This window comes from Somniosus microcephalus, chromosome 6, assembly GCF_052327205.1.
Source record: "Somniosus microcephalus isolate GS21.2 chromosome 6, FLI_Smic_1.0, whole genome shotgun sequence".
NCBI classification, from domain to species: Eukaryota; Metazoa; Chordata; class Chondrichthyes; order Squaliformes; family Somniosidae; genus Somniosus; species Somniosus microcephalus.
Genome location: NC_140992.1, coordinates 178398491 through 178423861, shown reverse-complemented (window position 1 = coordinate 178423861; position 25371 = coordinate 178398491). Strand labels below are relative to the sequence as shown.

General features: G+C 48.9%; 1 protein-coding gene across 15 annotated transcripts in view; it reads left to right on the top strand.

Annotated features, from left to right (window-relative positions):
* The first annotated feature begins 1827 nt into the window (after window positions 1-1827).
* mtss2b (MTSS I-BAR domain containing 2b) overlaps window positions 1828-25371 on the top strand; it is a 313125-nt gene continuing 289581 nt past the window's right edge. For all 15 annotated transcript variants that reach the window (XM_085991002.1, XM_085991008.1, XM_085991007.1 and 12 more), the window contains exon 1: window positions 1828-2511. In XM_085991002.1, the coding sequence (XP_085847128.1) occupies window positions 2440-2511 (72 nt within the window). In that variant the 5' untranslated portion in view covers window positions 1828-2439. The remainder of the gene's footprint in view (window positions 2512-25371) is intronic.

Here is a 25371-nt window from a genome sequence, read left to right as displayed (position 1 = left end):
TCTCGGGCTGCTAGGCCGCGCCCGGCGCCGGCACAGCCGCTCAAAATGGCCGTTAATGTAGGCGAGCCTCCGGGCGAAGTGCAGGGGATCACTTCATTTCCTACTGTTGCTAAATACAATTTATAACTCAAATAAATTGTTATTTTCCTTAGTTCCCTAACACACAGAAAGTGTGGGAAAAGGATCGTGAAGAATCAAGATGGCGGCCACTCACCTCGTTTCAGAATGATAAGGTCCGCCCACACACGCACCGATTGGTCAACTGTCAGGTCACTGAACTGTAGGATTGGTCAATCGTCAAGTCACTCAACACTCAACTGTAGGATGGCCCGCCCGCACGCGCAATGAACCCGCCCCCGTGACGCAGCGATTGGTCAACCGTCGGTCAACTGTTAGGTCGCTCGACCGCACGATTGGTCAACCTTCACGTCACTCAATGCTAATGAGCAAATGAGCGGAACTTTTCCCATTTAATGAGCGGAATTTTGAACGTTTTTGGGATACCGTGGGCACGATTTTTGTCTGACGGAAAAGTAAATATGCGTATGACCGGTCCGTAATCGTAAGCTTTCTTTTGATGTGACGCGCGTGTAGGTATTCTCTATAACTTTCGAACGTATAGAGAATAGACAGACAGACAGAAGAGGTCTTTTATATATATAAGATGATGATCACTATCCAAAAAAGAGCCAGCAAATTTTGGAATCACCTACAAATGAGCAACCCCCAATGCTATAACTACGACGCCCTGAAATGCCAAGAGCTGACCATAAAGAAGAATACCCTCAGTCAACTAGTCCTGGGACTCAGTGAAGTAACTACTAACAATACTAACAATAACCAGCCCCATGACAGTGACAGGGTAACACAAAGAATTCGACCCAACACAATCGTCGCTAAGCAAAAGGAAAAATATCTGACATATTGGGCAGAAACAACAAAAACCCAAAGCAAACTCAATTGCTACTTGGCCCTAAACAGACAATACAACATAGCTGATTACCTGACCATGGTAAAGGATAACAAACTGAGAAGAACCTTGACAAGGTACAGACTTAGCGAACATAGCCTAGCGATCGAAAAAGACCAGGCTGCCAAGAGAAGACAGGATATGCTCTCACTGCAGTCAGGGAGTAGTGGAGACAGAGATGCACTTCCTCACAGCCTGTGGAAAATATCAGGGCATCAGGGAGAATTTCTACCAAAAATTCTCACAAATATGCCCTGAATGCAGAAATCTGAATGACAACCAAAAACTCCCATTCCTACTGGGGGAGGAGAGAAGCTGTGTAACACTGGCGGCACACTATGTTACAGCTTGCCATGAACAGAGGGACAACCAGTAAACTAAGAAAAGAGTATATATAAACAATGCGAATGTATATTTATACACTCAGGGATATACCTGTTTATACACTGTATGAATAGAACTGCGTTTATGTGTTCAACCATAAATGTATTTTGATGCTTTGGCAACATAAGATGTACCTTATCATGCCAATAAAGCGATTTGAATTTGAATTTGAATTTGAATTTGATGATGAGGGTATGTGTTGATATACATTTTGGTTACTGATATGTGATGTAATATTTACACGATCTAATCTTTAATAACATTCGCTAGTGGCATAACAGATCTTACAATGATCCATTAGTGCTGCAGAGATTGTTATCCCTCCTCTCTCCCCGCCCATCCTCTTTATCTCGCTCCCTCTCTGATGGCCAATGATCTCCGTGCTTCCTTGGCCATGTGACAGATTGGGGGGAGGGGGCGTGGCTGGAGTTCCGACAGATCGAATCCGCTGGGGCTCCATCCAGCGGATTTCGCCACATTGTGTCTGTCCGCTGCTTGCAGCCCAGCAATTCCCTTCCGCAACATTGTGTGTGTATATCCAGCGGCTTCGGCGCTGCATGGAGCTCCCATTCCCAGTCTCAACAGCCACACTCACTCTCTCCGCCTCATCCTTTTCTCCCTCACCCCTTGTCTTTCCTCTTGTCTCTTTTTCATTCCGAACGCTCTCCATCCCGTCTTTTGATTTCTCTCTCTGCTTGTGTTGTTCCTGTTGAGAAGTCATGGCTGTGGAAAATCATCATCTGCCTTTGGGATTAATCCGGTTGTGAATCTGACTGAAAGGATTTGCCGTGAGCTCTCATCCCCTTCTTTTGAAATTGACGAGGGTTTTTTTTAAACGAGGGAGGGGAGTGAAACTGACGAGGAGGAGAGTGATTTCGCGCAGAGTAAACTCCCCCACCCCCTCCTCTTTCCAGTCTCTGCCGCAAGCCCGCTCGCCTGTGCCCGTGACCGACCATTGAATCAGAGCTGCTTGGTTTGCAGATAATCGTTGTCACCTTTTTACTATCGCACCGTGTGGAAAAGGGGCAAAAGAAAACACAGAAGTGGATTGAAATCGTGGTGGTTTATTTTTTGAATGTGTAAAGATGGAGACGGGGATAGATAAGGAATGCGGAGCTCTCGGTGGGCTTTTCCAGGCTGTCATCAATGACATGAAGGTAAGATCGCAAATGGGATTATTTGTGGGGGGGGGTAGGGGGTAGGGGGATGGCTCGGTTTTAACATTTAAGTGCCGCCCGTGTCCTTCGCTGCAAAATTGGCAACAAATACATTAAACCGGTCCTCCTGAAGTGAATTTTGCTACTCTAATTAAAGCTGTCACGCGTGAGAACTGGGTTGATGATTTCCTCCCAAGCTGTGATTTAAGTAAATGCAAGAGAAAAAAATCGTAGCTTAATAATGTAAATAAAACCTGTCTTGCATTGCAGCACTGAACTGAGAGGGACTCCATTCTCATTGCAATGTCCAGTGATATATAGGCGATCTTTATTTTTAGGACGAGGTTTTTTTTGGTTTTATTCCACTGCAGCGTGAATGCTCTTTCTAGAATTATATATTTGTATTTGTGTGTGGGGCGGGGGACGAGGGTGTATTGTAGGGAGCGAGGGCTGAGCCGTTAGCCGGGTTGCGGGCAGCGAAGATCGGTGAGCGTCGAGAAAGAAAGGGACACAATATTGAGCCCAGTGGAGGAGAAATAATGTTTTGCTCTTTCTGTATGTGCGTTTGAGCGGCGGTGTGTGAGGAGTGCAACCGCTCGAAGCGAAGGAAAAAGCGAGGGAATGCGGGCTGGGGAGGCATGAATCCACCGCAACACTGGTAACACAAACAGCAAATGGAGGGAGAGATTGTCAATTTCAGTTTGTTGTGTCACTTTCATTGAACTATTTTGAATAGACATATATTTACAGTCGGGCAGAAGTCCCTCTGTGTATGTGTCCTAATGATTTGAAACTGACATGCACGATTGACTTGGGGTTATTAATGTATTAACATTTCGATTAAGTGTCGTCGAGCACGATCCATAATTAATTTAGAAATAGCATGTTATTGGGGGCGAGAGGAGCGATGTCAAAATACACCATCCAGCGCCCCCCAAATCCCCAGAAAAAACTGTCTTTGAAAGCATCGGCGCACAGTCGCTAGCTTGAGATATTTCACTCAAAAAAAAAACCTCATACCAGGTCGCTGTGGGACGCACTGGTGATTTAGTCGCTCTCACCCGTACACATGGTTATAAAACGCTTTTCATGGCTGTTTAAAATATAAATTCACGCCACAGACATTGAGATGGCTGTAAAATGACCCCCTCCCCCACTTTCAACCTTTGGGCAATGTTAAGATATATTTGCCCTCATATTTTATTTATAGACAAAAATATGGTTCAAAATTACTTTTTTGGGGAAAACTAACCAAATATTTGGTAGTATTTTTTGATTGCACCCTTTTTTAACTGGTCATATTTTGTAGTTAAATTGTTTACCTGTGATGTGATTAAATCACTATTACCAGTAACTTAAATAACACTGAGAAGTCTCCACTTTATCTGATTGCACCCGTTACACCAATATTTTATTTTAAGGGAAATGCCTGGCAGGGAGGTGTACCCTTTAAACTGACCTTGGCGCGCACACTCGCTGGTTTTTCTGCTCCAAGGCAACCGGGCCCTAGATTTCTGGCAAGGCAGTCCCTCGGGACTGATGACAGAATTGTGGAATTAACAAAAAAAATGCTTTTCTGTACTGAGGGTATTTTTGTTGCTAAGTGACCATTTTCTGATCAGTCTTTTACTGTGCAGTGTTTGAGACTGTACCGTACTTACAGAATAGCAGTGCTGTCACTGGGATTTCACGAAAGTACATTGATGGGCTTGTGATATTTACACAACATGTGCTCCTGAACTGAGAGTTTATCGATTCTGCCCTTCCTAACTTGGGTTTGTCTGGATAGACTATTTAAAGCTGCATTAGACTAGAGTGCGGTACTGGTGGGTACGGGTCTGTCAATATAACTGGGTGCAGTCATGGTGGGTACAGGTCTGTCATTGTATAGCATAAGGGTGCAGTACTGCTGGGTACAGGTCTGTCACTGTATAATCCTAGGCTGCAGTACTGCTAGGTGCAGAGCTATCACGGTATAACATTGGGGTACAGTACTGGTGGGTACAGGTTTGTCAGTATAACTGGGTGCAGTACTGGTGGGTACAGGTCTGTCAGTATAACTGGGTGCAGTACTGGTGGGTACAGGTCTGTCATTGTATAGCATGTGGGTGCAGTACTCGTGGGTGCAGGTCTGTCACACTAAACCTGGGGTGCAATACTGCTAGGTGCAGAGCTATCACGGTATAACATTGGGGTGCAATACTGCTAGGTGCAGAGCTATCACGGTATAACATTGGGGTGCAGTACCTAGGGTACAGGTCTGTCACTGTATAAAGCTGGGGTGTGTGCTGGTGGGTACAGGTCATTGTATAGCATGAGGGTGCAGTACTGGTGGGTACAGGGCTATCATGGTATAACACTGGGTTACAGAACAGGTGAGTACAGGTCTGCCATTATAACAATGGGTTACAAAATTGGTTGGTTTGGGTCTGTCACTGTATAACTGGGGTGCAGTACTAATGGGTACAGGTCTGTCACTGTATAACACTGGGTTACAGTACTGGCAGGAGGTGGTTTTACATTGTATTACACTAGTGTGCAGTACAAATGTTCTGGCCACTCACTTATCCTGTCTATATCCCTTTGCAGCTTCTTTGCATCCTCCTCACAACAAAGAAGCAGTGAAGTGCACACATTGGGGTTTTCTCCCATTTAGAGGAGCATTGTCTCTATATATATATATATATATATATATATATAAGAAATTCTCATGAATATTGTGTCACTTTAATTTGAGTTTTTGTTGTGGATGCATTGCATCATGTCACCATGGTTACTTCAACAACACCCCCCTCCCCCGAAACCTTTACCACCGAGAAGGACAAGAGCAGCAATGTTGTGGGAACACCATCACCTCCAGGTTCCCCTCCAAGTCTCTCACCATCCCAGCTTGGACATGCATCGCTGTTCCTTCTTCGTTGTTGAGTCAAAATCCTGGAATTCCATTTGTGGGAGCACCGTCAGCACACAGACTACAGCGGTTCAAGAAGAAGGCCCACCTTCTCATGGGCAACTAGGGACAGGCAATAAATGTGGGCACCCACATCCCAAAAACAAAGAAAAAAATGTTTTTTATTTTGACTCAAGTATTTTGGTAGCAAAATCTGGTTTAAATGATGTTGACGGAGGTTTTTGCTGTACCATTCACAGTCCTGGAGAAGGTTGACAGGGGTTTGTAGTTGTACCATTCACAGTCCCGGAGAAGGTTGACAGGGGTTTGTAGTTGTACCATTTACAGTCCTGGAGAAGGTTGACAGGGGTTTGAAGCTGTACCATTCATAGTCCTGGAGAAGGTTGACAGGGGTTTGAAGCTGTACCATTCACAGTCCTGGAGAAGGTTGACAGGGGTTTGAAGCTGTACCATTCACAGTCCTGGAGAAGGTTGACAGGGGTTTGTAGTTGTACCATTCACTGTCCTGGAGAAGGTTGACAGGGGTTTGTAGTTGTACCATTCACAGTCCCGGAGAAGGTTGACAGGGGTTTGTAGTTGTACCATTCACTGTCCTGGAGAAGGTTGACAGGGGTTTGTAGTTGTACCATTCACAGTCCTGGAGAAGGTTGACAGGGGTTTGAAGCTGTACCATTCACAGTCCTGGAGAAGGTTGACAGGGGTTTGAAGCTGTACCATTCACTGTCCTGGAGAAGGTTGACAGGAGTTTGTAGTTGTACCATTCACAGTCCTGGAGAAGGTTGACGGGTTTGTAGTTGTACCATTTACAGTCCTGGAGAAGGCTGACAGGAGTTTGTAGTTGTACCATTCACTGTCCTGGAAAAGGTTGACAGGGGTTTGCAGCTGTACCATTCACAGTCCTGGAGAAGGTTGACGGGGGTTTGAAGCTGTACCATTCACTGTCCTGGAGAAGGTTGACAGGGGTTTGTAGTTGTACCATTCACAGTCCTGGAGAAGGTTGACAGGGGTTTGTAGTTGTACCATTCATAGTCCTGGAGAAGGTTGACATGGGTTTGTAGTTGTACCATTCACAGTCCTGGAGAAGGTTGACATGGGTTTGTAGTTGTACCATTCATAGTCCTGGAGAAGGTTGACAGGGGTTTGAAGCTGTACCATTCATAGTCCCGGAGAAGGTTGACAGGGGTTTGTAGTTGTACCATTCATAGTCCCGGAGAAGGTTGACAGGGGTTTGTAGTTGTACCATTCACAGTCCCGGAGAAGGTTGACAGGGGTTTGTAGTTGTACCATTCACAGTCCTGGAGAAGGTTGACAGGGGTTTGAAGCTGTACCATTCACAGTCCTGGAGAAGGTTGACGGGTTTGTAGTTGTACCATTCACTGTCCTGGAAAAGGTTGACAGGGGTTTGCAGCTGTACCATTCACAGTCCTGGAGAAGGTTGACAGGGGTTTGAAGCTGTACCATTCACAGTCCTGGAGAAGGTTGACGGGTTTGTAGTTGTACCATTCACTGTCCTGGAAAAGGTTGACAGGGGTTTGCAGCTGTACCATTCACAGTCCTGGAGAAGGCTGACAGGAGTTTGTAGTTGTACCATTCACTGTCCTGGAAAAGGTTGACAGGGGTTTGCAGCTGTACCATTCACAGTCCTGGAGAAGGTTGACGGGGGTTTGAAGCTGTACCATTCACAGTCCTGGAGAAGGTTGACAGGGGTTTGTAGTTGTACCATTCACAGTCCTGGAGAAGGTTGACAGGGGTTTGTAGTTGTACCATTCACAGTCCTGGAGAAGGTTGACATGGGTTTGTAGTTGTACCATTCATAGTCCTGGAGAAGGTTGACAGGGGTTTGAAGCTGTACCATTCACTGTCCTGGAAAAGGTTGACAGGGGTTTGTAGCTGTACCATTCACAGTCCTGGAGAAGGTTGACAGGGGTTTGTAGTTGTACCATTCACAGTCCTGGAGAAGGTTGACAGGGGTTTGTAGTTGTACCATTCACAGTCCTGGAGAAGGTTGACATGGGTTTGTAGTTGTACCATTCACAGTCCTGGAGAAGGTTGACAGGGGTTTGTAGTTGTACCATTCACAGTCCTGGAGAAGGTTGACAGGGGTTTGTAGTTGTACCATTCACAGTCCTGGAGAAGGTTGACAGGGGTTTGTAGTTGTACCATTCACAGTCCTGGAGAAGGTTGACAGGGGTTTGTAGTTGTACCATTCATAGTCCCGGAGAAGGTTGACAGGGGTTTGTAGTTGTACCATTCACAGTCCTGGAGAAGGTTGACAGGGGTTTGTAGTTGTACCATTCACTGTCCTGGAGAAGGTTGACAGGGGTTTGTAGTTGTACCATTCATAGTCCCGGAGAAGGTTGACAGGGGTTTGTAGTTGTACCATTCATAGTCCCGGAGAAGGTTGACAGGGGTTTGAAGCTGTACCATTCACAGTCCTGGAGAAGGTTGACAGGGGTTTGTAGTTGTACCATTCATAGTCCCGGAGAAGGTTGACAGGGGTTTGAAGCTGTACCATTCATAGTCCCGGAGAAGGTTGACAGGGGTTTGTAGTTGTACCATTCATAGTCCCGGAGAAGGTTGACAGGGGTTTGTAGTTGTACCATTCATAGTCCCGGAGAAGGTTGACAGGGGTTTGTAGTTGTACCATTCATAGTCCCGGAGAAGGTTGACAGGGGTTTGTAGTTGTACCATTCATAGTCCCGGAGAAGGTTGACAGGGGTTTGAAGCTGTACCATTCACAGTCCTGGAGAAGGTTGACAGGGGTTTGTAGTTGTACCATTCACTGTCCTGCAGAAGGTTGACAGGGGTTTGTAGTTGTACCATTCACAGTCCCGGAGAAGGTTGACAGGGGTTTGAAGCTGTACCATTCACAGTCCTGGAGAAGGTTGACAGGGGTTTGTAGTTGTACCATTTACAGTCCTGGAGAAGGCTGACAGGAGTTTGTAGTTGTACCATTCACAGTCCCGGAGAAGGTTGACAGGAGTTTGTAGTTGTACCATTCATAGTCCCGGAGAAGGTTGACAGGGGTTTGTAGTTGTACCATTTACAGTCCTGGAGAAGGCTGACAGGAGTTTGTAGTTGTACCATTCACAGTCCCGGAGAAGGTTGACAGGAGTTTGTAGTTGTACCATTCACAGTCCCGGAGAAGGTTGACAGGGGTTTGTAGTTGTACCATTCACTGTCCTGGAGAAGGTTGACAGGGGTTTGTAGTTGTACCATTCACAGTCCCGGAGAAGGTTGACAGGAGTTTGTAGTTGTACCATTCACAGTCCTGGAGAAGGTTGACAGGGGTTTGTAGTTGTACCATTCACTGTCCTGGAGAAGGTTGACAGGGGTTTGTAGTTGTACCATTCACAGTCCCGGAGAAGGTTGACAGGGGTTTGTAGTTGTACCATTCACTGTCCTGGAGAAGGTTGACAGGGGTTTGTAGTTGTACCATTCACAGTCCTGGAGAAGGTTGACAGGGGTTTGAAGCTGTACCATTCACAGTCCTGGAGAAGGTTGACAGGGGTTTGAAGCTGTACCATTCACTGTCCTGGAGAAGGTTGACAGGAGTTTGTAGTTGTACCATTTACAGTCCTGGAGAAGGCTGACGGGTTTGTAGTTGTACCATTTACAGTCCTGGAGAAGGCTGACAGGAGTTTGTAGTTGTACCATTCACTGTCCTGGAAAAGGTTGACAGGGGTTTGCAGCTGTACCATTCACAGTCCTGGAGAAGGTTGACGGGGGTTTGAAGCTGTACCATTCACAGTCCTGGAGAAGGTTGACAGGGGTTTGTAGTTGTACCATTCATAGTCCTGGAGAAGGTTGACATGGGTTTGTAGTTGTACCATTCACAGTCCTGGAGAAGGTTGACATGGGTTTGTAGTTGTACCATTCATAGTCCTGGAGAAGGTTGACATGGGTTTGTAGTTGTACCATTCACAGTCCTGGAGAAGGTTGACAGGGGTTTGAAGCTGTACCATTCATAGTCCCGGAGAAGGTTGACAGGGGTTTGTAGTTGTACCATTCATAGTCCCGGAGAAGGTTGACAGGGGTTTGTAGTTGTACCATTCACAGTCCTGGAGAAGGTTGACAGGGGTTTGAAGCTGTACCATTCACAGTCCCGGAGAAGGTTGACAGGGGTTTGAAGCTGTACCATTCACAGTCCTGGAGAAGGTTGACGGGTTTGTAGTTGTACCATTTACAGTCCTGGAGAAGGTTGACAGGGGTTTGTAGTTGTACCATTCACTGTCCTGGAAAAGGTTGACAGGGGTTTGCAGCTGTACCATTCACAGTCCTGGAGAAGGCTGACAGGAGTTTGTAGTTGTACCATTCACTGTCCTGGAAAAGGTTGACAGGGGTTTGCAGCTGTACCATTCACAGTCCTGGAGAAGGTTGACGGGGGTTTGAAGCTGTACCATTCACAGTCCTGGAGAAGGTTGACAGGGGTTTGTAGTTGTACCATTCACAGTCCCGGAGAAGGTTGACAGGGGTTTGTAGTTGTACCATTCACAGTCCTGGAGAAGGTTGACATGGGTTTGTAGTTGTACCATTCACAGTCCTGGAGAAGGTTGACAGGGGTTTGTAGTTGTACCATTCACAGTCCTGGAGAAGGTTGACAGGGGTTTGTAGTTGTACCATTCACTGTCCTGGAAAAGGTTGACAGGGGTTTGCAGCTGTACCATTCACAGTCCTGGAGAAGGTTGACGGGGGTTTGTAGTTGTACCATTCACAGTCCTGGAGAAGGTTGACAGGGGTTTGTAGTTGTACCATTCACAGTCCTGGAGAAGGTTGACAGGGGTTTGTAGTTGTACCATTCACAGTCCTGGAGAAGGTTGACAGGGGTTTGTAGTTGTACCATTCACAGTCCTGGAGAAGGTTGACAGGGGTTTGTAGTTGTACCATTCACAGTCCTGGAGAAGGTTGACATGGGTTTGTAGTTGTACCATTCACAGTCCTGGAGAAGGTTGACAGGGGTTTGTAGTTGTACCATTCACAGTCCTGGAGAAGGTTGACAGGGGTTTGTAGTTGTACCATTCACAGTCCTGGAGAAGGTTGACAGGGGTTTGTAGTTGTACCATTCACAGTCCTGGAGAAGGTTGACAGGGGTTTGTAGTTGTACCATTCATAGTCCCGGAGAAGGTTGACAGGGGTTTGTAGTTGTACCATTCATAGTCCCGGAGAAGGTTGACAGGGGTTTGTAGTTGTACCATTCATAGTCCCGGAGAAGGTTGACAGGGGTTTGTAGTTGTACCATTCACAGTCCTGGAGAAGGTTGACAGGGGTTTGTAGTTGTACCATTCACAGTCCTGGAGAAGGTTGACAGGGGTTTGTAGTTGTACCATTCACTGTCCTGCAGAAGGTTGACAGGGGTTTGTAGTTGTACCATTCACTGTCCTGGAAAAGGTTGACAGGGGTTTGTAGTTGTACCATTCACAGTCCCGGAGAAGGTTGACAGGGGTTTGAAGCTGTACCATTCACAGTCCTGGAGAAGGTTGACAGGGGTTTGTAGTTGTACCATTTACAGTCCTGGAGAAGGCTGACAGGAGTTTGTAGTTGTACCATTCACAGTCCCGGAGAAGGTTGACAGGAGTTTGTAGTTGTACCATTCATAGTCCCGGAGAAGGTTGACAGGGGTTTGTAGTTGTACCATTTACAGTCCTGGAGAAGGCTGACAGGAGTTTGTAGTTGTACCATTCACAGTCCCGGAGAAGGTTGACAGGAGTTTGTAGTTGTACCATTCACAGTCCCGGAGAAGGTTGACAGGAGTTTGTAGTTGTACCATTCACTGTCCTGGAGAAGGTTGACAGGGGTTTGTAGTTGTACCATTCACAGTCCCGGAGAAGGTTGACAGGAGTTTGTAGTTGTACCATTCACTGTCCTGGAAAAGGTTGACAGGGGTTTGTAGTTGTACCATTCACAGTCCTGGAGAAGGTTGACAGGGGTTTGAAGCTGTACCATTCACTGTCCTGGAAAAGGTTGACAGGGGTTTGAAGCTGTACCATTCACAGTCCTGGAGAAGGTTGACAGGAGTTTGTAGTTGTACCATTCACAGTCCCGGAGAAGGTTGACAGGAGTTTGTAGTTGTACCATTCACAGTCCCGGAGAAGGTTGACAGGAGTTTGTAGTTGTACCATTCACTGTCCTGGAGAAGGTTGACAGGGGTTTGTAGTTGTACCATTCACAGTCCTGGAGAAGGTTGACAGGAGTTTGTAGTTGTACCATTCACTGTCCTGCAGAAGGTTGACAGGGGTTTGTAGTTGTACCATTCACAGTCCTGGAGAAGGTTGACGGGTTTGTAGTTGTACCATTCACAGTCCTGGAGAAGTTTGACAGGGGTTTGAAGCTGTAACATTCACAGTCCTGGAGAAGGTTGACAGGGGTTTGTAGTTGTACCATTCACAGTCCTGGAGAAGGTTGACAGGGGTTTGAAGCTGTACCATTCACAGTCCTGGAGAAGGTTGACGGGTTTGTAGTTGTACCATTCACTGTCCTGGAGAAGTTTGACAGGGGTTTGTAGTTGTACCATTCACAGTCCTGGAGAAGGTTGACAGGGGTTTGTAGCTGTACCATTCACTGTCCTGGAGAAGGTTGACAGGGGTTTGTAGTTGTACCATTCACAGTCCCGGAGAAGGTTGACAGGGGTTTGAAGCTGTACCATTCACTGTCCTGGAGAAGGTTGACAGGGGTTTGAAGCTGTACCATTCACAGTCCTGGAGAAGGTTGACAGGGGTTTGAAGCTGTACCATTCACAGTCCTGGAGAAGGTTGACAGGGTTTTGAAGCTGTACCATTCACAGTCCTGGAGAAGGTTGACAGGGGTTTGAAGCTGTACCATTCACAGTCCTGGAGAAGGTTGACAGGGGTTTGTAGTTGTACCATTCACAGTCCTGGAGAAGGTTGACAGGGGTTTGAAGCTGTACCATTCACAGTCCTGGAGAAGGTTGACAGGGTTTTGAAGCTGTACCATTCACTGTCCTGGAGAAGGTTGACAGGGGTTTGAAGCTGTACCATTCACAGTCCTGGAGAAGGTTGACAGGGTTTTGAAGCTGTACCATTCACAGTCCTGGAGAAGGTTGACAGGGGTTTGAAGCTGTACCATTCACAGCCCCGGAGAAGGTTGACAGGGGTTTGAAGCTGTACCATTCACAGTCCTGGAGAAGGTTGACAGGGGTTTGAAGCTGTACCATTCACAGTCCTGGAGAAGGTTGACAGGGTTTTGAAGCTGTACCATTCACAGTCCTGGAGAAGGTTGACAGGGGTTTGTAGTTGTACCATTCACAGTCCTGGAGAAGGTTGACAGGGGTTTGTAGTTGTACCATTCACAGTCCTGGAGAAGGTTGACAGGGGTTTGAAGCTGTACCATTCACTGTCCTGGAGAAGGTTGACATGGGTTTGTAGTTGTACCATTCACAGTCCTGGAGAAGGTTGACAGGGGTTTGAAGCTGTACCATTCACAGTCCTGGAGAAGGTTGACAGGGTTTTGAAGCTGTACCATTCACAGTCCTGGAGAAGGTTGACAGGGGTTTGAAGCTGTACCATTCACAGCCCCGGAGAAGGTTGACAGGGGTTTGAAGCTGTACCATTCACAGTCCTGGAGAAGGTTGACAGGGGTTTGAAGCTGTACCATTCACAGTCCTGGAGAAGGTTGACAGGGTTTTGAAGCTGTACCATTCACAGTCCTGGAGAAGGTTGACAGGGGTTTGTAGCTGTACCATTCACAGTCCTGGAGAAGGTTGACAGGGGTTTGTAGTTGTACCATTCACAGTCCCGGAGAAGGTTGACAGGGGTTTGTAGTTGTACCATTCACAGTCCTGGAGAAGGTTGACAGGAGTTTGAAGCTGTACCATTCACAGTCCCGGAGAAGGTTGACGGGGGTTTGAAGCTGTACCATTCACAGTCCTGGAGAAGGTTGACAGGGTTTTGAAGCTGTACCATTCACAGTCCCGGAGAAGGTTGACAGGGGTTTGTAGTTGTACCATTCACTGTCCCGGAGAAGGTTGACAGGGGTTTGAAGCTGTACCATTCACAGTCCCGGAGAAGGTTGACAGGGGTTTGAAGCTGTACCATTCACAGTCCCGGAGAAGGTTGACAGGGGTTTGTAGTTGTACCATTCACAGTCCCGGAGAAGGTTGACAGGGGTTTGAAGCTGTACCATTCACAGTCCCGGAGAAAGTTGACAGGGGTTTGTAGTTGTACCATTCACAGTCCCGGAGGAGGTTGACAGGGGTTTGTAGTTGTACCATTCACAGTCCCGGAGAAGGTTGACAGGGGTTTGTAGCTGTACCATTCACAGTCCTGGAGAAGGTTGACAGGGGTTTGTAGCTGTACCATTCACAGTCCTGGAGAAGGTTGACAGGGGTTTGTAGTTGTACCATTCACAGTCCTGGAGAAGGTTGACAGGGGTTTGTAGTTGTACCATTCACAGTCCTGGAGAAGGATGTCGGGGGGAGTTAGGGATCGTACTCTTCGTCAAAATAACTTTGGTGACTGGTCTCGAGAAGTTGGTCCTGTCAATAGGATCACAGGCTTGACTCAGCCTCCTGGATGTCACATGTAACTCTGAACAAGAGGTTAGCAGGAGTTTAACCGTTAGCTCGGGCTGTGATTTGAACTGGACAATTGTTTATTTCTTGCTGAAAATGACAAAGAAAATTTATCATTTAACCATTTGAGCACCAAATGTCCTACGCAATGCTCTTTCCTTCCTCAATTCTCTTGTATTCCTCCTTTATTTTCCCTTTTTCTTGCCACCTTTCTCCCATCTCTTCCCTCAGCGGCATTGACTCCCACTGGTGGACAGTTCCACGGGCATCAGGTGCCAAACATATATCCCGGATTAAAAGACTGCCCCTAGATTGGCTCTGAATCTCTGATGGTAACCCTTTCATCTTTGCCATTATCACAATGGCCTCTTGACCAGCTTCCCATCCTCCACAAACTCCAGCATATCCAAATCTCTGCTGCCTGTATCCTATCCCACACCAAGACCTATTCACCCATTACCCCTGTCCTTGCTAACCAACATTAACTTCTGGTCTCCCACTGCCTCCCATTTCAAATTCTTATCAATATGTTTAAATTCCTTCATAATCTTGCCCCTCCCTATCACTAAAGTCCTACAACTCCCCCTCCCCGCCCCCCCCCCCCTTTCCTTCACCCCACCATTGGAAACTGTGTCTTCAGCAGGCTAGGCCCCATGCTTTAGGATCCCTCCTTTAAACTCCTTCACCTGTGCACTCCCCTTTCCTGATTTAAGAAACTCCTTAAAGCCCACCTTTCTGACCAAGACTTTGCTCACCAGCCCCCCCCCCCGCCCCACCTCCTTTGACTCCGCGTCCTTTTTTTGGTTACGCCTCTGTAAAGTGCCATGGGACATTTTCTGTGTTAAAGGGGCTGTATCGAGTTACATCAAGTCTACAGCACAGAAACAGACCATTCGGCCCAACTGGTCAATGCTGGTGTTTATACTCCACACATGCCTCCTTCCACACCTCTTCATCTAACCCTATCAGCATACCCTTTTATTCTTTGCTCTCTCTTGCATTTAAAGGGAAGCTAGATACACATCAAACTGTGTGTCTCTAGGAGCATGTTAATACTGACTGGGTATCTGGCAGTGTGTTAGCACTGACTTTGGGTCTCTGGGAGAGTGTTACTACTGACTGTTAAATGCAAGTTGTTGTTGGGATAGTAAAGATAGGCCTTGCATTTACATGGCACTGGGAGCACTACTCTGCTTTTCAAATAGCATCATGGATCTTTCACTTCCACCTGGCCGGGCAAACAGCCTCAGATTAATGTCTCCTCCAAACAGTGCCGTGCTCCCTCAGTACTGCACTGTAGTACCAGCCTAGATTACATGCTCCAGTCTTGGAGTGGGGGGGTTAAATGCTGTGCTGTCGCTGAGATTTGGGGCCATACCTAAGTTTGTGCTCCTAATCTGGACTGGCACCCGAGTGCAGTACTGAGGGAGTGCTGTACTGGCAGAAGGGATGTTGGGGCTGATTCTCCCCCCTCCTGATTGGGTGCTCCCAGTAAACAGCAGCAAGGAGCATTGGTCAGGGGTCTGCAGCCCCTGATTGTTCAACCATTAATTTCAATGGCTAGAAAATCATGGGTCGTGGGCCCATGATTTCCAGCCTCAACGCCTGCTGTAAGTGCCATTCCACGCCGGGAGCATCCGATCACGAATCAGCTGGGTTAACCTTAACTGAGACACCCTTCTCTTTCTCCTCCCATTCCCCCCCCCCCCCCACCCCACCCAGTACTAATGGTTCAGGTCATTGCTGAAGCCACACAGTATAGCAGGGACTTCTCTCTCTGCCCTGGGTCAACATTCCACTCTCGCTCAAAAGCAGATTAACGCCTCATTCACCTCCTTGTTGTTTGCTAGATTCTATTGGTGCAGAATGGCTGCCAGATTTGCCTCCTTAATAACAGCCTTTATACTTAAGAAGTAATTAATTTTGAGACATTACTGCATAAGGTGCTAGGTAAGACACATGCATGTATATTATTATGGGGTAGGTCTCTGCAATGGGTTTAACCTTGAGTGTTTGAGCATTGGCATGGAAATAAAAACTCGAAAGGAGTATAGGATCCCAGTCGAGGCCGCCATCTTCTGAATGATTCCAAGGCCCATAGAGGAAACCAAAGCTCAGGACCAGGAGGCCTGTGTTCCTCAGTTGAAATTGTTGAGACAATAGTGGCAGTGATCACAGATCAAGGCCTAGAAATTCAGTTGGTTGCGCCAGCCGCTAGCGCCTTAGGAGGAGTAGATGTCGGGCGCTAGGCGGCTAGTGCCCGGGCGCAGCGCGATCTGCGCCTCGCCCCAACTTCACTAGAGATTTGGCGGCGGCGCAAAGTCTTTGCGCGCGCTCAGCTGTGCGCGCAGATCATGACGTAATTTCCTCATGCAACGCCCTTTGTGCGCCCCCAACCGGAACTTCAGTCGCGCCGCCCCATTGTGCGCCTGGCGCCCCTAGCGACTGTTAGAGTGGAACGGTGCTCAGCCGATGCGGGGCGCGGGGGGCGCAAATTAAAGGGCACTCCTCCTGCACTATAAAAGGCTGCCATTTTGCAGCACTCCTTCTTGACAAACGGATCTTTGGAGAGAGACCAAGGTAGAGAGCTTTCTGCTTTGGCCCAACACTAGGACAGGTACTTCTGGCTTCAGGCCACAGCTTTCCAATTGTCTTTGCCTTCATTGACATCTCATTGTTTGCCAGCATATTATGGGGGCTGCAATGGGTGTCAGCACTGGCTTTCTCAATTACATCCAAAGGGCTCACAGACGCCGTGAGAGAGTGGCAGCCCTGGCTAGACGGAGAGGGGGCAACAGGCGTCGGCAAAGGAGGCCTTACCCACCCAGGGTATACCGCCAGCAGTTCTCCTATCTCAACATGTCTGACGAGCAGTGTGTTCGGAGGCTGCGATTCAGAAGGGACGTGGTCACAGAGATCTGCCAGCTGCTTGGCGGTGATCTGCAGCCACAGCTGAGGAGCAGGACGTCTCTGTCGATGGCAGTGACCTACTAAAGAGGGGCTACAGCAAAACCTGGACCTGCTGGGGTCGTACTGCCAGACTTGGGCCCTGACAATAAATCCCCAAAAAACCAAAGTCCTTGTGTTCCAGCAAAGATCCAAACATCAGGGACCCAAAATAAATTTCACAGTAGGAACAACCAAAATTGAACAAACCACTAACTACACATACTTGGGCTTAAAAATCAGTTCTACGGGAAACTTCAAACTGGCTGTGAATGAACTGAAAGAGAAAGCAAGAAGGGCTTTCTATGCCATCAAAAAATCAATCCAAATAGAAATCCCAATTAGCATTTGGCTCAAAATTTTCAAATCAGTAATTGAACCAATTGCACTCTATGGCAGTGAGGTATGGGGACCGCTAACTCAACAAGAATTTGCAAAATGGGACAAACACCCAATTGAGATCCTACATGCAGAATTCTGTAAAAGTATCCTCCGGACTCAAAAGGAAAACAGTAAACAATGCATGCAGGGCGGAACTAGGCCAATATCCATTAATAATCACTATCCAAAAAAGAGCCACCAAATTTTGGAATCACCTACAAATGAGCAATCCCCAATGCTATCACTACGACGCCCTGAAATGCCAAGAGCTGACCATAAAGAAGAATACCCTCAGTCAACTAGTCCTGGGACTCGGTGAAGTAACTACTAACAATACTAACAATAACCAGCCCCAGGACAGTGACAGGGTAACACAAAGAATTCGACCCAACACAATCGTCGCTAAGCAAAAGGAAAAATATCTGACATATTGGGCAGAAACAACAAAAACCCAAAGCAAACTCAATTGCTACTTGGCCCTAAACAGACAATACAACATAGCTGATTACCTGACCATGGTAAAGGATAACAAACTGAGAAGAACCTTGACAAGGTACAGACTTAGCGAACATAGCCTAGCGATCGAAAAAGGCAGACACAGGCAGACCAGGCTGCCAAGAGAGGACAGGATATGCTCTCACTGCAGTCAGGGAGTGGTGGAGACAGAGATGCACTTCCTCACAGCTTGTGGAAAATATCAGGGCATCAGGGAGAATTTCTACCAAAAATTCTCACAAATATGCCCTGATTTCAGAAATCTGAATGACAACCAAAAACTCCCATTCCTACTGAGAGAGGAGAGAAGCTGTATAACACTGGCGGCACACTATGTTACAGCTTGCCATGAACAGAGGGACAACCAGTAAACTAAGAAAAGAATATATATAAACAATGCGAATGTATATTTATACACTCAGGGATATACCTGTTTATACACTGTATGAATAGAACTGCGTTTATGTGCTAAACCATAAATGTATTTTGATGCTTTGGCAACATAAGATGTAACTTATCATGCCAATAAAGCGATTTGAATTGTGAAAAAATTGTGTGAAGGTGACGGTGGCTCTCAACTTCTATGCCACCGGCTCCTTCCAATCCGCTGCTGGGGACATTGCCAACATCTCCCAGTTCGCTGTGCATTGCTGCATCCGCCAGGTGACCTATGCCCTTTTCAAAAGGAGATGTCAGTTCATCTCCTTCTCCATGGCCCTTGCCAAGCAGCAACAGCGTGCAATGGGCTTTGCAGCATTCGCGGGCTTCCCCATGGTGCAGGGCGCCATTGACTGCACGCATGTGGCTTTGCGGGCACCTCTGGAGAATGCCGAGGATTACCGCAACCGGAAGGGCTACCATTTGCTGAACGTCCAGCTGGTGTGTGACCACAGGCAGCTCATCCTAGCTGTCAATGCCCGCTTTCCAGGCAGCAGCCACGATGCCTTCATCCTGCGACAGACTTCTGTGGTAGACATGTTCCAGGCATAGCCTCACCCACGAGGATGGCTTATCGGGGACAAAGGCTATCCTTTGTGTACCTGGCTGATGACCCCGCTCCGTGCGCCCAGCACCCCTGCTGAAGAGGGATACAATGAGAGCCATCAAGCGACCAGGAACATCATCGAACAAACAATCGGCGTCCTGAAGCAACGGTTCCGCTGTCTGGATCGTTCCGGTGGAGCCCTACAGTATTCGCCGGAGCGAGTCTCCCATTTCGTGGTCGTTTGCTGCATGCTGCACAACCTGGCTATCCGCAGGACTCGGGCACTGCCACCAGAGATTGGAGGACCGCCTCGGGAGGAGGAGCAGGAGGAGGACCAGCACAGGAGGGAGGCACAAAGTGCAAGGGCCGCCCGTCGCCGGCTTATTGAACGTCGGTTCTAGGCCCCCTCTCAGGGAATGGCTTGTGCCAATGTCAGCAGATGAATGTAGCCGCTCCACAAGCCCTCAGCCGAGCAGGGCAACCAGGACTTAACCAAAAAACCATGCACACTGCAATTTAACAACAATAATTTATTGAAAACCTCTGCCCTTCCCACATTACATGCTCATGTGGAGAAGCCCCCTCGAAAAACACAAAACTACCAGTCTCGGCCTTACAAAAAGAAAGAAAGACACCAGTCTCGGCCTTACAAAAACACAACAGGCATTTGAGCATACCTTCTACTTTTTGCCCTGCAAGGGCGATGCCTTTCGCATCCTTGCCTGGCCCTTGCCCGCCCTGCAGCTCCTCCTCAATGGGAGCCCAGTGGCTGCAGCAAGGCTGGGGGAAGGCTGCTGAGGGGCAGATGGCGTGACGGCAGATGCCCTTGGGGGTCGGCCTGCACCAGCTCTGGCCTTGGAGTGGCCGGCTGCTGACTGCTCCAACTCTGGCTGGGCGGCAGCAGTCTGTCCAGCGGCTCGTGGCAGCTGCAATGGCGGAGTGGCAGTGTCGGCTGCAGGAATGGTGCCAACCTGGCAGATCGCAGGTGCTCGCTAGTCGCCTGATAGTGGCACTCGCATGGGCCAGCACTGCAGCATGCGCAGCAAACAGCTGAAGGACAGACTGCTGGGCTGCTGCTGCGCGGCGGGTGCCCTGGCGATGCCGGGCTGATCCAGCGAGGGTGGCAGCAGTTAGTGCCCGTGTGGCCCTGGTCTGTGTCCGCATGACACCAGCCAGTGAATGGACGGCACGACTGAGCACTTGGCTAGAAGCCGACTGTGCTGCCGCGAAGTCCTGCAGACTCCTGGCCTGTGCTGCCGCGATGTCCTGCAGACTCCTGGCCTGTGCTGCACTGAATTGTTGCAGACTCCTGGCCTGTGCTGCACTGAATTGCTCCAGACTCCTGGCCTGTGCTGCCCCGAATTCCTGCACACTCCTTGCCAGTGACACTCTGGAGTCAGGCATCCTTGCCACTGCAGCCATGAGCTCAGTGTGCCTGCGCTCAGCCTGGACGGCCATTTCCTCTAGGAGGCGCACCTCCTCTGCGCTCACCGTCGCAGGACTGGAGGCCGCACTCACCCTCTGGGGAGAAGTCCGCCGAGCTTCCCCACCCCTCCCGCGTTGCTGCAGGCCGCTGGGCCCCGGAGCTTCACTCTCCTCCGACCCTTCCCCCCCGGCTCCCCTCCAGGGAAGACGTGTCCCCTACATCGCCATGGGCTGACGCGGCTGATGGTGGCACTGATGGGCCGGCTTCCTCTTCCTCGTCTTCCGAAGGGCTGACAGTGGCAGCTTGAGGGCCCGCCTCCTCAGCTGGCGAGTCACCATCTGAAAGCAGGAAGGCACAAGAGTAGCTTTAGAGTGAGGACAGGGCGGCAGCGAGGGAGGCATGAGTGGTGCCATTCACCGCATTGGTCGGACAGTGGCAAAGGATGCTGATCTGATGCGCAAGTGGAACGAGAGAGGTCCAAAAGGTGATGCCCTTACCATTGGTGCCCAGAACAGGGTTGGCATCGCCACTGGCGACGGGGCCAATCAGCCGGCCTGCCATAATGCGCTCCACACGCTGGTCGAGGTCGGAGAGCTCTTTGAGGTCAGGACGGCCTCCCCCGGTCTCAGTTCGGTTGCGCCGGTTGTGCGCCACCTTGGCCTGCAAGAGAAAGGACGGCCTCTAAGTACAGTGTGAAGCCCTGATCTTGTCTGCACTGCCTCCCATGGTCGAATAGCTTCTCCAGTGTGTAGCCCTGATCTTGTCTGCACTGCCTCCCATGGTCGAATAGCTTCTCCAGTGTGTAGCCCTGATCTTGTCTGCACTGCCTCCCATGGTCGAATAGCTAGTACAGTGTGTAAAGTGCTGAATGTGCAATTGATTTTCATGCCAGTCCCATAGCTGCTGGATGAGGGCTGGCCATTAGGGCTTACAGGTCCCTTTGCCCATAATGTGAGGTGCACATGCAAGGATGAGGAGGACACTGGAAAGGGTACTCACCCTGACAACCCGAGTGAGGTCGTTGAACTTCTTCCGGCATTGCACAGGAGTCCTGGCAACCACGCTGTTGGAAGACACCCTGTTGGACACCTCCCTCCAGGCTTTCCGGTAGGCGCTGGGCAGTGGCCTCTTGCCACCTTCTGGGAACAAAACATGGCGCCTGCGCTCCACTCCGCCAACCAGCAGCCTCAGGTCACCGTCGCTGAAGCGCTGCGCTCTCTCCCTGGCCTTCTCCATAGTCCTGGGCGTTGTACAGGTGAAGCTGAAGTGGTCAGGCCTAGGTTGAGGGGTGCAGGGCGTGGCAGGCAAACAAATCCACCCTCCCCCTTTAAGAGCTGACCGGCGCCAGAGTGTCTGCCGTCAATCAAGAACTCGCCGCACCGGCGCTGCGCCCGGCCTCGGGGGTATCGCTCAGCACCGCCGGCTTAGCGCCTAAAGATAGTCGTGCATCGCCTGTTTTAGCACAGCAGCAACCTCTTGGGGCGATGCGACTGAATATCGGCGAAGGGGGCGCGACTTTGCGGCGGGCGCAAACTTTAGCGGCCGCCCGACTTTAGCACCCCAAAAGTGGCTATACTGAATTTCTAGGCCCAAATGTTTTACTGTGAGCTGAATTTTTTTAAATTTTTTTTTTTAGTTTTGTGCACCCAGTGACCGCATTAAGCAGTCCTAGGGCAGGTGCTTCTTGGTAAGATCCCAAGTAAAGTCCCCCCTCTACAATGCCTCAACGATGGATGTTAATCTTGCTCTCAGAAGCAAATCACCTATTACACCATTGTGAATTCTTTACTTCCCACACCGGCCATCTTGAATTTTTTTAATTCAGTCTCTGGATGTGGGCATCACTGGCGAGGCTGGCATTTCTTGCCCTTCCCTAGTTGACGTTGAGAAGGTGTTGATGAGCCTTATTGTTGAACCGCTGCAGTCTGTGTGGTGAAGGTACTCCCACAGTGCTGTTAAGGTTGGGAATTCCAGGATTTGGACCCAGCGATGATGACGGAATGGCGATATATTTCCAAGTCGGGATGTTGTGTGACTTGGAGGTGGTGGATGGTACACAATGCAGCCATGGTGCGCCAGTGGTGTAGGGAGTGAATTTTGTGTTTTTTGTGGACCGGACATACCTGGACAATTTTCCACTTTGTCAGGTAGATGCCAGTGTTGTAGCTGTACTGGAACAGCTTGGCTAGAGGGGCAGCTAGTTCTGGAGCACATTTCTTCAGCACTACAGCCGGGATGTTGTTGGGCCCATAGCCTTTGTTGTATCTTGACTGGCATCTGCGATGTTGGAGCCCTCAGGAGGAGGCCACGATGGATCATTCACTCGGCACCAATTATTACAACAACTTGTACTGTAGCAACATAACTGCTGCCCACATTGAGGTGAGGCAACTCGGCACAGAGCAGGGATTGAACCTGGGCCTTTCCAGGATTTGTGCTCCACATTGGGCAGAGTATTTGCTCACTGAGCCAGAAGAGAAGCTTTTATTACCTTTTCTATGATAACCTATAGCCTCTTCAATGCTTGCCAATCCCACTACAGAAAGTCTATTTAGGTATAGATTCATATTATAATAAATAGCAAACTCAGCATTAAACTCTGGGTATGGTAGCATAGTGGATATGTTACTGGACTAATGATCAAATTCCACCACGGCAGCTGGGGAATTTAAATTCAGCTAAATTAAATCGGAGTAAAAAACTAGTATCCGTCATGGTGACCATGAAACGACTGGATTGTCGTAAAAACCCATCTGGTTCACTACTGTCCTTTAGGGAAGGAAACCTGCCGGTCTGGCCGATATGTGACTCCAGACCCACAGCAATGTGGTTGATCCTTAACTGCCCTCTGAAATGGCCTAGCAAGCCATGTTTATATAAAAAAAGGACACTTGTATCAAACTGATACAAAAAATAATAAGAATAAAACCTTCATCGACCTAGGCACGTCAAAGGCAAAGTTCACATCACTAACATCTGGGGACTTGTGCCAAAATTGGGAGAGCTGTCCCACAGACTAGTCAAGCAGCAACCTGACATAGTCATACTCGCAGAAGACATTTTCTTTTCTTTCCAGTTTTGAGGAAGGGTTTCGACCCGAAACGTCAACTCAAATTTCTTTGCATGGATGTTGCCTGACCTGCTGAGTTTTTCCAGCATTTTCTGTTGTTATTCCTCCATCACCATCCCTGGTTAAGTCCTGTCACACCGGCAGGATAGCCACACAGAGAAGGCAGCACAGTTGGGAGGGAGTGGCTTTGGGAGTCCTCAACAATGACTCCGGACCCCATGAAGTCTCATGGCATCAGGTCAAACGTGGGCAAAGAAACCTCCTGCTGATTACCACCTACCTCCCTCCCTCAGCTGATCAATCAGTACTCCTCCTGTTGAACACCGCTTGGGAGAAGCACTGAAGGTAGCAAGGGCACAGAATGCACTCTGGGTGGGGACCTCAATGTCCATAGCCAAGAGTGGCTCGGTAGCACTACTACTGACCGAGCTGGCTGAGTCCTGAAGGACATAGCTGCCAGACTGGGCCTGCGGCAGGTGCTGAGAGAACCAACATGAGGGAAAAACCTACTTTACCTTGTCTTCACCAGTATTCCTATAGCAGATGCATCTGTCCATGACTGTATTCGTAGGAGTGACCACTGCACAGTCCTTGCGGAGGCGAAGTCCCATCTTCACACTGAGGACACCTTCCATTATGTTGTGTGGCACTACAACTGTGCTAAATGGGATAGATTCAGAACAGATATAGCAGCTCAAAACCTGGCATCCGTGAGGTGCTGTGGGCCATCAGCAGCAGCAGCAGAATTGTATTGCACCACAATCTGTAAGCTCATGGCCTGGCATATTCCTCACTCTACCATTACCATCAAGCCAGGGGACCAACCTTGGTTCAATGAGGAGTGTAGAAGAGCATGCTAGGAGTAGCACTAGGCGTACCTATAAATGAGGTGCCAACCTGGTGAAGCTACAACACAGGACCACATGCATGCTAAACAGCGGAGGCAGCATGCTATAGACAGAGCTAAGCGATCCCACAACCAACTGATCAGATCAAAGTTCTGCAGTTGTGCCAGATCCAGTCGTGAATGGTGGTGGACAATTAAAAGACCAACAGGAGGAGGCTCCATGAACATCCCCATTCTCAATGATGGTGGTATCCAGCATGTGAGTGCAAAAGATAAGGCTGAAGCGTTTGCAACCATCTTTAGCTAGAAGTGCCGAGTGGCTGATCCACCTCGGCCTCCTCCTGAGGGCCCCAACATCACAGAAGCCAGTCTGGATACAGCAAAGGTTATGGGCCCGACAACATCTCGGCTGTAGTGCTGACGACTTGTGCTCCAGAACTAGCCGCCCCTCTAGCCAAGCTGTTCCAGTACAGCTACAACACTGGCATCTACCTGACAAAGTGGAAAATTGCCCAGGTATGTCCTGTCTACAAAATCCAGGACGAATCCAATCCTGCCAATTACCACCCCATCGGTCTACTCTCTATCATCAGCAAAGTGATGGAAGGTGTCGTCGACAGTGCTATCAAGCGGCACCTGCTCACTGATGCTCGGTTTGGGTTCCACCAAGACCACTTGGCTCCAGACCTCGTTATAGCCTTGGTCCAAACATGGATAAAAGAGCTGAATTCCAGTGGTGTGGTGTGAGTGACTGCCCTTGACATCAAGGCAGCATTTGACCGAGTGTGGCATCAAGGCCCCAGTAAAACTGAAGTCAATGGGAACCGGGGGGTGGGGGGGAACTCTCCACTGGCTGGAGCCATGCCTAGCACAAAGGAAGATGGTTGTGGTTGTTGGAGGCCACTCATCTCAGCCCAGGACATCGCTGCAGGAGTTCTTCAAGGCAGTGTCCTAGGCCCAACCATCTTCAGCTGTTTCATCAATGACCTTCCCTCCATCATAAGGTCAGAAGTGGGGGTGTTCGCTGATGATTGCCCAGTGTTCAGTTCCATTCGCAACTCCTCAGATAATGACGCAGTCCGTGCTTGAATGCAGCAAAACTGGGACTTCATTCAGGCTTGTGGGAAGTAACAGTCATGTCACACAAGCGCCAGGCAATGACCATGTCCAACAAGAGGAAGCCTGACCTTCCTTTGACATTCTGTGGCATTGCCATCGTCTGATCCCCACCATCAACATCCTTGGCGTCACCATTAACCAGAAACTTAACTG